The sequence below is a fragment of the Euleptes europaea genome, chromosome 8 (genome assembly GCF_029931775.1).
Source record: "Euleptes europaea isolate rEulEur1 chromosome 8, rEulEur1.hap1, whole genome shotgun sequence".
Taxonomy (NCBI): Eukaryota; Metazoa; Chordata; class Lepidosauria; order Squamata; family Sphaerodactylidae; genus Euleptes; species Euleptes europaea.
The window spans coordinates 52,379,746-52,393,311 of record NC_079319.1 but is presented as its reverse complement, the minus strand read 5'-3'; the positions used below and the strand labels follow the sequence as shown (position 1 = coordinate 52,393,311).

The window sequence follows — 13,566 nt, the reverse complement described above, 5'->3', positions numbered from 1 at the left end:
TGTTGATGTCACTTCCAGGTTTAGGCCGCAAGCGCCAGCATTGTGGGGGGGGGGGAGAATGCTAGAGCATCCCTATGGTGATGCGGGCACTTCTGGGGTAAACCTGGAAGTGACATCATCATGCCTGGGGATCACTTCCCCCTTCAGCTGGTCTGCTTCCTCCTGCCGACCAGCTGAGGGGTGGCAAGCAGCCTGGTTAATTGGTGGGCAATTGCTCACCATAACTGGGCAAATGGCAAGCCTACTGTCAGGTTCGGTCCCAGTTGTTTGCGGTTTTAAGGGAAGTAGGACACATTAGGAAGAGTGGAAAGTGTGAAAGTAGTAGAACAGTAAATAACAAATGTATAGTGAAGTAATCCCATTTATATATTTATTCATTTATTAAAATATTTGTATTCCACCTTTTTAATCAATCTCCAGGCAGCTCAGAATAAACGAGCCAAAACACAACCACTCTGTATAAAGCAAAAGCCCCAGAGTACCGATGCTACAGCCTGAACCACTTGAGGAAATACAAATGCTTGCTGAGACAGAACAATGTGTACCTGCCTCCTATTTTCCAAGCCACTGTGTAAAATGTGAAAACAATAGATGTGTGTGTGCACAAGTCTTTAAATGTGCATGCACATGGGACTTTGAAACCCAATGAGGCCAGGGTTCCAAGCACTCGGTGTTCAAAGATGTGTGGACGTGCATCTGCTATTTCCACACATCACGTTTTCCATGGAAAATACTGCTGTAACATTGGTGTTTCCCTCAGCAAATGTATGGTTGCAATTCACAATGTTTGCTAACCCAAGTTATGTGAGAATGGGTTTGTGCAGTCATACCGTGCCCTTGACTGTACTGTAGAAAGGAAAAGGGTGATGTTTTTCCATAGAAATGCATGTGGCACTTCAGCGAGTAAGTGGCTGCTTGCTTGCCCAGTTCCCATAAGTAAGCTGCTGCTTGCAGGGACCACTTCCCATCGCTTCTGCTGACCTTGCCTAATCCTACTGTAGTTTCCAGGATTGTTCTGGAGATAGATGGGAATGGGTACAACAGTGAAAAGACTAAAAATGCTCTAGAAGTAATCATGCCAAGCAAGGCCCAGAAATCATGTTAGCTGGAAAAGTTGCTGCTAGCCTGCTACCCACCCATTCTATATTTAGTGATTGCATGAAGTCTACATTTTGTGCTAACAAAATTCTTTGCAACCAGGAAAGTGACACAGATTAAAAATATGTTAGGGACTGAACATGAAGAAACAGTTCCTTTCAGTACATGGAAATGTTAATGAATTGGACGAAGCAGATTCTTCTATTGGTACAGAAATGATTTATTATGCCTTTCTGGACACGATGCCAAAGCATTCCTAGCAAGGAGGAAACTGATGGGAAATGAGATTCAACAGGATTCATACCGTCGACAATCATATTCAGCCAAAATTCACTGGGATTTCATTTAAAGGTAAAACTTTCAGAACTGATAATTAGGCGACTACCCAGCACCAAGGCGGTATGTCCGCACGGCATGGAAGCTGGTACTCAAAGAGTGGGCTGTCAGATGAGAAAGAAGCAGGAACAAGGATGCCTGAGCGGAGCACAGAGTCCTCCTGTTCCCTCACTCTGGCCAGTCAACCAGTGGCCCTTGGCAGTGTATTCTTTGTCATTTGGTATAGTCAGACTGCAGTGAAAACCATGGTGAAGTTATGGGTGCATTCAGGTGTGTGCGTGGCTTCTTCGTCCACTCCTTCGCTTCTTGCATGGATCAAAACAAAAGTCTCTAATTCCAAGTACCCCTAAAATACAAATCAAGGTGTGCAAGTTATGTAGAATTAATGCCCTCCCCACTTATTGGGATTCTAAACGAGAGCACAATCCAGGCTTAGAATCCCATTTAACAGGGGAAAAGCTAACCCTATTGTGTCCATTTTAACTTAACCATGGCTAATTTTGTCATCTGCTTTGCTGGCCCTCCAGAGGATGCAGCTAACACATCCCACCTGTCATGCTTTGTTTGTGGCCTAAGGTGATTTATTCAGTGTCAGTATTTATTTATTTTACTTTAAAAGAGCAGCTTTTAGAAAGTCTTATTCTCAGAATAATCCATAACTTGCTTAACATGGGTTTCATTACTTATTATACAGGCTTATATATTCACTGTGCTCGTTCTGCTGCAAGTATGCATCATATTGAGCTGACAAGGGGCACAACTAGTGCTGTGAGACCCAAACCCACCCTCAGATCTGGTTTGGCATCAATGTCCTTTTTCTCCAGTCCCAACATGATGTAAAAATTACGTGGAATGATGTTTATCCTGGTGGCTGCAGATAGGAGTGGGGAGGAAGTAAACTGCAAAGTGAAATCTGAATGTTAGGGATGTGCGCTGGAAAATTATGGTTTTAATTCCACATCAAAAAGGTTGGGGACTCCTGGCCTACCCAATCTGATGCCAGGTAAGTCAGACAACTTTTAGGGCCAGCAATATCGGACTGATTCCCCTAATGAATGTGAAAACCATTCTGAGGGACACAGAGCTAGGAATAGTGGTGCAGGTCTGCACTGTTTTCTGCTTAGATAGAAAGCATATTTCCTATATATGCATAGGGTTGCCAGGTCCCTCTTTGCCACCAGCGGGAGGTTTTTGGGGTGGAGCCTGAGGAGAGCGGGGTTTGGGGAGGGGAGGGATTTCAATGCCACAGAGTCCAATTGCCCAAGCGGCCATTTTCTCCAGGTGAACTGATGTCAATCGGCTGGAGGTCAGTTGTAATAGTGGGAGATCTCCAGCTAGTACCTGGAGGTCAGCAACCCTAGGTGGAGCCTGAGGAGGGCAGGGCTTGGTGAGGGGAGGGACTTCAATGCCATTTTCTCCAGGTGGACTGATCTCTATTAGCTTAGAGATCAGTTGTAATAGCAGGAGATCTGCAACTAGAGGTTGGCAACCCTGTATATGAAGCAGATGTGTTGGCATCAAGCTGCCTTTCTTATTTATGTCTTTTGCAGCTTCAGTTTTACTTGCCTCATTGAAATGCAGAGGTGTTGCCCTTCTGTTATAAAGTTTTAAAGGACCTTCTCTTAAGAGTCCAGTAGGCCTTGTTAATCTGCCTGAGATTTGGCTCTATATTTCCAAGTCAGTTACGTCTGTGATATTTTGTTTCTCAAAGAAATTGACGTTATATTCTTTAGCTGCTGCCAGATTATTATACAGCAGCAACACTCCAGAAAGTCGTGTGATCAGCTCTTGATGCATTTTTTTTAGCAACCCACATCTTCAGCACTAGCTGCTTTTAATATGTTTTGTATTTTGACTTGCATTATTACATGTTTCCTGCTTAGGGTTGCCAACCTCCAGGTACTAGCTGGAGATCTCCTGCTATTACAACTGATCTCCAGCTGACAGAGATCAGTTCGCCTGGAGAAAATGGCTGCTTTGGCAATTGGACTCTATGGCATTGATGTCCCTCCCCTCCCCAAATCCCGCCCTCCTCAGGCTCCGCCCCAAAAACCTCCCACTGGTGGTGAAGAGGGACCTGGGAACCCTATTCCTGCTTCTCCAAGCAGCAAGAAGTTTGAGGATTAGAAGTCACCTGGACTGCTTCCCTTTGAAGCAGAGAGTGCTGGGATATTATTCTGCACTATCTATATTATTCTGCAATATCTGGGATATTATTCTGTCATATTCAGGGGAAGATTGTCCACTGAACTCACTGGGAAATTTCCCAGTAGGCCCTTGTCTGGGGAGCTGCCCTCCATACACTGGGCATCCCCACAGTCTCCACATCCCCCACCTTTCTCCCCAATGGGGATGCCAAGTAGCTTACATAATTCTTCTCCATTTTATCCTCACAACAACCCTGTGAAGTAGGTTAGACTGAAAGTGCACAACTAACGCAGGGTCACCCAGCAAGCTCTCATGACAAAGAGGGGATTTGAAACTGGACTTCCTAGACCCAAGCCTGACACACTAAAAATGCACTAAATAAATAAATAAGGTCTTCTAGCCAGCAATTGATTGCCCTACTCCTCAGACTGTAGGGCAGGGGTCCTTGTTGAGTTCCTTCGGCATTTTGTGAGAATATAGCAAGCATCACCTCAAAATAGCTTTTTGTTTCATTACGGCTTCCAAAGAAAAGAGTTTACTCCACGTGCAGCCGTGGGGAGAGATTTCCAAGCACAGAGACATAAGAAAAGCTGTGTCTATGGCTGCGCCAAGGGTTCAAATGCTGATGCACCTGCCAGGGATAAGAGCAATGCTTTGTTAGTCTTGTTTCATTTAAGACCCTTGGATTTTATCCCCGACACACAGCAAGAAAGTAGGCACCAGAAAGCACATTGGCAGGCCCCACAGCACCCCTGAGCACTACATTGGGGATTGTTGCTAACAGAAGTTACTAAATAGTGTAAAGAAATATACCGGGCTTTTCACTGCCCCAGCTGAGGACAAGAATAGCTAAAGCAGTAAAATGGCAGTGCGCTAGTGTGTGTGCGCAGAGTATATCAATGGGGCAGTGAAAATAATTTCTGAAGCTGAAAGCCCAGCAGAACTCAGTCAGGGCGTACCTGGCTTTTGCCTGTTGGCTTCAGTAGGTGCAAAACAGGTCTGCTCTAGGACAACAAATGAAATTTGTTGGGGTAATTCTGCAATCGTTTATAAAGGCCTGGGATCCGGCAAGTACATGTATTCTGCTGAAGCCTTGCTGTTTTTCCATTCCGACTTCTTATCGCTTATCACAAGGTCAGCTTCTGGAATTCACACTGATACTATGTTTTGGATACCCACCAGAGGTTGTCATGTTGCCCAGACCTAGTGTCTGTCACACACAGCTGCGCTCCCTGCCGTGCTCGGTGCCACTGATAAAGGCACTCACATGGCTTCCTTGTGCCTAAAATAGGGTTTGGTGCTGGGCCTTCAAGCAGCGCAGTTACAAAACGAGCAGCAGCATGAGAACCTGTGCCATAAATAAATCATTGTGAAAAATGCACTGGAAGATTAGGCTGACTTTGGCATGTGCATGAATGGCCTGACACTGTGGAGCTGTGTGGAACAGGGCTAGAATGCTTCTTAAGGTCACTTCTGCTATACCAGCTCCTTAAGCAGAGATTGTGCCTTCCCCATCCAGTACCATGGTTCTCAGTGTGTGTAACAGGTCTCCCTACCGAGGAAAAGTGAGCTGTTTAAGAAGGTATGACCTTTTCCCAGACCCTTTCCCCAATTTGTCCTGGTATTGTGTCTTGGCCAGATGATGGAATACCAGCTTGCAATTTGACTTCAATGCAGTCACTCCCAAGGATAATGTACAGAGCAGCAGGGTTCTTTCCTGTTGTCCTATGTGATAGTGAAAGCTGTTCCCTATTTTGTATTTATCCCGAGATATTTTATGAGGCTGCATTTTGTCCCATATTTAGAATAGGGATAGATTCATTGCTGAAATGCATTTCCCTAGCCACAGCTCATTATGATTCAAGTGCTGGGGAAATGAATTTGAACATTATGTTTGAGCATTTCATGGATGTAAAGTGCATCCCACTTATGCGAGAGACTCCTCCATTAGTGGAAGAACCTCTCGTGATGGTGAGAGGTGCCCTGCGCCATCAGAAATGGCATGTGCCCATGGAACATCTAGTCCAGGGGTGTCAAACATACAGCCTACTGGCCAGATCTGAACCCCTTGAGGTCTCTTATCCAGCCCGCAAGCCAGCCAAGGTGGCCCCTCCTCCACCACCACCACCCCAGTTCCGATCTGGACTGGTGAGCCTGCTGCGGGCTTGCCAGCTGAGGAAGCCACCCACCCCCCGCCTCAATCTTATGAGGCATGACCCAACCTGACCAAGTGAAATTTATGTCATATCCAGCCCTCGTTACAAATGAGTTTGACACCCCTGATCTAGCTGAGGGGAGTGACTGGATACCATGCATATTAAGAAAAGACATTTGGGTCCCAAGCAATCAGTTATCAGTAGATTGATTCAACTGATTTGTATGGGAAGAGAAGCTCAACTATGCATTGTCATTGACTGAAATGAGATAGCTACATTTAATAACAGAAGAGATTAACTAAGATGTATCTGTCAGGATAAATATTATTATTATTCCTATTAAGCACGCTGTAATGGACCATAGCCGAGATCTAAAGAAAGAATGTACATGGGCTGCATTGGCCCCTAAAAGGACACAGGGCGGAAAGATGAAACAGGCTTTGTATTTCTAGAGGTATTAATGATAACTAACAATATATTTTAAAAGGAACATTTCTAATTTTAATTTATGACTGATAAACTGTTCAAAGGCTACAGATTTGCAAGATTGTAACCAGAAGGGAATCTGGAGTTGCTGGGTTGTTTCAGTCAGAATTGTAAAATTATGTTCTTCATTTGAAAAATGGTAAAATATTATTTGAAGCCAACGTGTTCCTCAGTGTGTTGCTCTTACTGTACCACCTTTCCCCAGTCCCCAGGGAGATCCATCAAATGCTGCCTTTTGACTTCCCCACCCATTTGGTAATTTTGAGATAAATTGAAGAACTTTTCAGCTTATGTCTGTGAAAATTGCTCACTTGGCACATGTCCAGTGTATGAAGTGGGAAAGCATTTTGCTTTTGTCTGAAATAAATGAATCAGAAGGGAACTTTCTTTGCCTGAAATATGATGGGTGTTTTCAGCGGTTAAACTCGGGGGATGCTCGCATTCTTAATGTTCAAAGTATGTCCGGGTTTGGACACTTTTAAGTTTAGTGTTAGTGAGAACCACAATGATGTCATCTGTTAAGCTTTTCTTAGTAAAATGTTGCCATTTTCAGTATCTGACATGACACAGTAAACTGTTTGATAGACTCAGGATGGATTTATGAAAAACTGTTTTCTTTTCTTTGGTGTTTTAAAATTTCTCATGCTTATTGATTTTCAACAACCCCTGTGGGTGCTTTTGGTGATTTAGATTTTTTTTACAGAGAAGGCATTAATGGGCTTTACAACTGGGGCCTCGTGTAACTCCAGCACCATGGGGGTCACAGAAACTTGTTGCTGGGCAATGTAAGAAGCCTGGACCACTTGGGAGTTTCCCATAGTTGCAGAACCTTTCCATGCTAGTTTTATAGGGTTGCCAACCTCCAGGTAGTAGCTGGAGATCTCCTGCTATTACAACTGATCTCCAGCTGATAGAGATCAGTTCACCTGGAGAAAATGGCCGCTTTGGCAATTGGACTCTATGGCATTGAAGTCCCTCCCCTCCCCAAATACTTCAAGTATAGGCTAATGAGGTCTGAACTTGCTGAGAATGAATGGGGAAAATATCTTGCAGTAGATAGCTCAATGAAAATGACAACCCAGTGTGCTGCAGCAGTGAAAAAGGCAAACTATGTTAGGGATTATTAAGAAAGGGATTGAAAATAAAATGGCTGATATGATGATGCCCCTGTATAGATCTATGATGCAGCCTCATTTGGAATACCGTGTGTAGTTCTGGTCACCATATCTCAAAAAGGACACTGCAGAGCTGGAAAAAGTACAGGGCAACCAAGATGATTAGGGGGTTGGAACACATTTCCTATGAGGAAACTCTGAAGGGTTTGGCACTTTTCAGTTTAGAAAAGAGATGACCGGGGGTAGGGGGGGAGCATGATAGAGGTTTATAAAATTATGCATGGGGTGGAGACAGTTGACAAAGTTTTTCTTCCTCTCCCAAAATACTAGACCTCTGGGCATCTAATGATGCTGATGAACAGTAGATTCAGGACTGACAAAAGGAAATACTTCTTTACGCAGTGAATTATTAGAATGTGGAAATCGCTGCCAGAGGATGTAGTGATGGCCACAGGCATAGACAGTTTTAAAAGGGGATTAGATAGATTTATGGAGGAAAGGTTTGTCAGTCATGATAATTGAAGGGAACCTCCATATTCTGAGACAGTCAACCTCTGAATCCTAGTGCCATGAGCCAGCATTAAGGGAAGGCCTCAGCCTCTATGCCCCATTGCTGGCCTCCGTAGACCACTGGCCTGAACCAGCAGGGCTCTTCTTATGTTCAATGTATAAGATGCTGTTGGCTCTGAAGGGCCAACTCAGTGAGGACAGCAGAACCCTTTTCCTCTCTCCCAGCCGAAGATCCACTTCTCCAAGTGCTCTTCCCCCCAACCCCTAGAGTTGCCATCTCCAGGTTGGGAAATACCTGGAGATTTTTGGGGTGGAGCCTGAGGAGGGCGGGGTTTGGGGAGGGGAGGGACTTCAATACCATAGAGTCCAATTGCCAAAGCCAGCATTTTCTCCAGGTGAACTGATCTCTATCAGCTGGAGATCAGTTGTAATAGCGGGAGATCTCCTCTGGAGGTTGGCAACCCTACCCAGTCCCCAGCTAATTTCCAATATCAGCAGTGGACCGGGGCAGGAGTTAAGACAGCCAGCTGCAAGAATGAGGGCAGGCAGGAGAGAGGGAAGGCTTGGCTCCTCTTTTGCTGTTAAAATTTGGCAGAATCCAATCACTTTCTATGTGAATAGGGTTTGTGGGAATTATGGGGTTTAACCGGAAACACATTTCCAACTATCATCCTCCCCTATCCTAGCTGGGATGGAATTCTCTGGAGCTGACTCTCTCCCTCTCTGCCAAACTGCAGATGGAAAGGGAAAACATCCCCATTTTAAGAAGCCATTAAAATTCTCCCTTGTAGAATGGGTACAGGAAGGCATAAATTAGCATGAGTGAGTGAGTTTTTCTCCTTTCCTGGGATGCCCAAGCAGCAGATAGGGAGTCTCTGTCTGTCTGTCTGTCTGTCTGTCTGTCTGTCTGTCTGTCTCTCTCTCTCTCTCTCTCTCTCTCTGTGAGTGTGTGTGTGTGTGTGTGTGTGCACAGCACTGATTCCAGAAGTCATCTGTGTAAGGGGAAAAATGCAGAAAGCAGTGTTGTGAGAGGAGGCAGAGTATGGCTTCCCTGGCCTGTGCACTCATTTTAAAAATTCAACCCCCCACTTTTCTTTACATGCAATCTGAGGTGGTCTTTCCCTCCCTACCAGGGCTAATAGCAGCAGGGAAGGAGCAGTCTGAATGAGATGCTGTGGGGCGAATCCAGCAAACTGCAGACTCAAGGATCACAGTTGTTTCCTGCATCCCGCTTAGGGTTGCCAGCTCTGGGTTGGGAAATACCTGGGGATTTGGGAGGTGGAGTCTGAGGGGGTGGCGCTTGGGGAGGAGAGATATTTCAATAGGGTATAATGCCATAGATTCCGCCTTCCAAGGTGGCCATTTTCTCCAGGATAACTGATCTGTCGCCTGGAGATCAATTCTAATAGTGTGAAATCTCCAGCCACCACCTAGAGGTTAAGCAATAAAAAATTAACACCTCTGTACTAATATCACAGATTAGAAAGTACAGAAAATAGGCAATGCTGTAATAATGTAGCCAAAGTGTAATAAGTATGAAAATCATACATATAATATACAAGTGTATAGGTACATATACAGTAACATTCAATCCAAGGTAGATGTCTTGAAAGAAGAATAAGTGGTAAAGGAATACGATCAAGTCTTCCTCAGTCTCGTTCAATTAAGATTTCAGTATGTACACTGATTTCAAAATGAAGCTTCTAGAGCCGATAATTTTAATCTCCCATAGGGATCAGCAAGGCAAACCATGTGTTGTTTTTATATATAATTTCCTAAATTAGGATAATAATTCGCCGATACATGGTTGCACAGACAAGTTCAGCTGGTTACAACGTTCCTAAACAGGATACAATCAGTAGCCTACTTGAAACGATCATATCCCTTTACCACTTATTCTTCTTTCAAGACATCTACCTTGGATTGAATGTTACTGTATATGTATGATTTTCATACTTATTACACTTTGGCTATATTGTTACAGCATTGTCTATTTTCTGTACTACCTAGAGGTTGGCAACCCTAATCCCCCTCATCCCAGCAGCCATGCCTGACCCAGGGAAAGCATGCCCAGGGCTCATGGGACCTGCATAGACTAACAGCCTTGCAGGTCAGGAAGCTGCAGTGGAGAGGGGGAAGGGGTGATGTTGCTCCACACTGCAAAAAGATGTGATTTCATTCCTTTCTCCCAACCCACATGACTATTAATCCATGCTATACTGGGAACAAACCTTCCTGTGGTCAGAAACAGCTGCTGGGAAGAGTGGGAAGCAGGGAAGGTCCGTGACTGTCGGTGCCTTTTGCTGCCAGATTGATGGATCCAACCCTGTGTATTTGCAGGCTTTAATACTTTCCCATAGCATTAAAGGGACAATAAGACTAGGCTCTCAGATGATGGGTCCTCATCACTGATATGAGATAACTCAGACCCTTCTCTCACACATCCTCCTTATACCTGGTTTACTTGTTGGAAAGAGAAGAAAGATCACAGCCGCTTTCAAGCCTTTGTCCCCTGCAGGTGCAGTGGGAGTGGGGCGGGGGAATTGACACACTGTTTTGGTTTGACAGCATGTCTGTCATTTACACACCTGCTTTCTCCCTTCCCTGCCTGTTGCCTTTGCCTGCCTCCTGTGCCTGCCTGCCAGGCCAAACAAAGAACATGTTTGCCTCTCCCCTCTGCCACACTTGTTTATCCTGGAGAAGGAGGAGTAGCATGGCTCTTCTGTCCCTGTATCCCGTTCCCAACTTACAAAACAAGCAAGCTGCCACTGGGGGACAAGAGGAATCCTCCCTCCTCCTCTATTATGCTGCCCTACTTGTGGGAATATGCACAGCTTTGCCCCCTGAATTCCTAGAGAGCCCTGGAGATTAAATAGCTTCTGCAGACAGGATTTATCCTGAGACAAATCAGCCTTTCCAAAACTGGAGAAGGTAAAATGATTGCTAGAAAGTGGAAATGCTGTGTTGGAACAAGTTGTGATTTTACCCACTGCAAAGGTCTTCTTCCCAGGCATGATGTTCTAGATTGCAAACTTTTTACATTGTCCTGTAGAACGCAACAGGCCCCATGGATAGGGTTGCCAATCTCCAGGTAGTTGCAGTCCCAAAAGAAGGCACCTGCGTGCTAATACCGTAGGTTAGGAAAAATTGCACAGGAGTCTCCAAGTACAAAAGTATCAAAATGCTTATTGGTGTTTAAACATATAACATCTACAGAACACAGTGGGATACATAAACATAAACCTTATATACAATATATATACATGTAAGTTTGATGCAGTCTCTATGCAATTCAAATTGGTGTTGAAATCTTCTGGGTATATATCTCTTAATTGATCTTCAACACGTCCGTGGATGGTACAAAGTCCCCCCACCCCAAAAAAAAGTTTGGGGAACTTACATATTTTCTTCCATATAGGTATCCCACTGGGAACAGTTTACGTAGTAGAAACGTCTGTGCAACTATGTATTTAATATAAGGAATCCTATATTGGAATTGAATTTATTTGTTGAAGTCTACATAGTTGCGTCTTTATCCTATATGGAAGAAAATACCACATTGGATATATTACTGTGCATGCATTGAAGAATTACATTGAATGGAACTGAAGAAGAAAAAAGAAACAATTGTCTTCCTATTCAACTTTATTCAAGACAAGCCTTTGCTACATTGCCATTGCAGTAATCTTTGGAGTTTTTGTACCTGTGTGGACTATTGAAACTATTTTTGTACATATTTGTAAATATTTTGCTAGTCCTTGTACTAATTCCCTATGCACTAATACACCCTATATTTTCACTAGCATTGTCAGTGTTGTTAGCTATTCTTGCCTGATATTCCTGCACCACCTGGAGGTTGGCAGCCTTTTGGAGAAATGTTATGTGTGAACTGGTGGATTGTAAACTGGAAGCAATTCATGTGCTGACATCAGCAAATTTTCAGGCCCTGTGGGTTACATGGAGCCTTTGCTGTACATACAAAACAGAACTGTTTCCAGGCCAAAAAAAAAATGGTGTTATTGGCAAAGATGTGTTACTTAATCTCCCCCCCCCTTTATCTTTGCTGCAGGCAGTCTCTTCAGTGATGCCTGGCCGAGGAGAGAGCGCCAGTCCTGAGACTAGCACACTCAAATACTCGGGTCAAGAAGGGCTATATTCAGGAGTCAGCCTGACCTCCACTGCAGAAGTTACAGCTTCCGTGAGACAGGATTCCTGGTGTGCCTTGGCACTAGCGTGAATTGGGTGACGGAGATGGATACTTACACTGGGCTGCAACCTATAGTTGGCTACCCTTTGCGTTGTGTATTTTTCTTGTACCAAGCAGACCAAGAAGCAATGAAAGTGCTGGCAGGGGCATTCCTTGCCAGTTGTCTCAGTGCCTTGATTCTAGAGGTGTTTACTCCCAAGGTCTCTGCTTGATTGCCCAGATCCTCAACTATGCAAGAGAATCAAGGGAGGCTAAACCACTTCTGTTAGCTCCACCGCCACCCAGGGGTGCCCTTCTGCACTATTGATAAGTCCCAGAAGTAGATCTTCACCACAGCTACCAGCGCTGCCTTGTGTATTTGAGGATTGCGATGTATTTGTGTCACTCCCACACAACCGACATCCAGGATCTGATTGGTGTCAACACTTCTTAGAGACAAAAGTAGGCAAAAGCTTTCGTGGTTAGGGATAGTGTGACACAGAACCACTCATGCCAACGTGCACATCAGGAAACTTGACACTTTGATGTGGTCTCCTCTCCCAAGTCAGTGTTCCAGCTACAGCTTTCTCCTCACAGCGTGCCCACGTTTCTGAATAGCTTTTTAAAAAAGAAACAGATTTCCATCTCACCCAATGAAGTAAATCACATTTGGTACACCCTTCTCAAGTTAGGACTGGCTAACAAGAACTTTTGTTTAAAGTACTCGCAAGGCTGCATTATTGTTTTTCCCATGTACTGTGATGAAGGTTGATGGGAGTTTCCTATATTGGGGCTGAACTATACATAGTCAGTCGGAAATTTTCAACAGGGTAGCATTCAGATTTTCCCTCCCCCTTCCATACATACAATAATTTTTTTTATATAAAAGTGCAATTTGTGTTGCAGCAATCAGTGTTAAATCGTAAGCATAAGATTTAACAACAGTTTTTATATGAATGAATGGAATGAATGTAAACTTTTTAACTTAATGGTACGTAAATAATTTAAAAGAAAGGTTAACTAGGCATCCCTGTAGGGTTTTTATTGCAACAAAGATGTGCTACTTATGCGTTACTGATTATTAAAACAAAAGTTTCAAGAACAAATGTTTTCTCAGGAAAAAATTGACCCTAAATGACTATCCAGTCATAAGCTTTTCTAGATAACTACCAGTTCATCCTCACTACTTTGACACTGAATAAAGTATGTGCTAGAGAAATATCAACTGCAGTGAAACTTTACTACCTAATGGATTCCTATGTAAATACTCCATCAAATATTTAGGTTCCTTTAAAATATGCAATCTGTATAATGTAACTGACCCATAGCTTGGTTGGTATACATTTTTAAAAATGGAATTTCATATGGAAAGTTGTTTTCATTGAAGGTTTTAAAATAAAAAGGGTTATGTGTTTTCTGTACAATGTGATTTATCTTTGCTATGTTAGAGAGCGCTATACCAAGATGCATCTACATGCCAGTTTGGAAGAGTGAGGTAAGCATCAATCAAAAACACAGGCTTCTAGTGTCC

The 13,566-nt window shown here is 43.7% G+C and overlaps 1 protein-coding gene across 1 annotated transcript in view; it reads left to right on the top strand.

Annotated features, from left to right (window-relative positions):
* Positions 1-12,252, top strand: part of GATA6 (GATA binding protein 6) — a 38,343-nt gene extending 26,091 nt beyond the window's left edge. Inside the window, exon 6 of the mRNA XM_056854479.1 lies at positions 11,919-12,252. Coding sequence (XP_056710457.1) covers positions 11,919-12,086 — 168 coding nt within the window. The 3' untranslated portion in view covers positions 12,087-12,252. The remainder of the gene's footprint in view (positions 1-11,918) is intronic.
* The last annotated feature ends 1,314 nt before the right edge of the window (positions 12,253-13,566 follow it).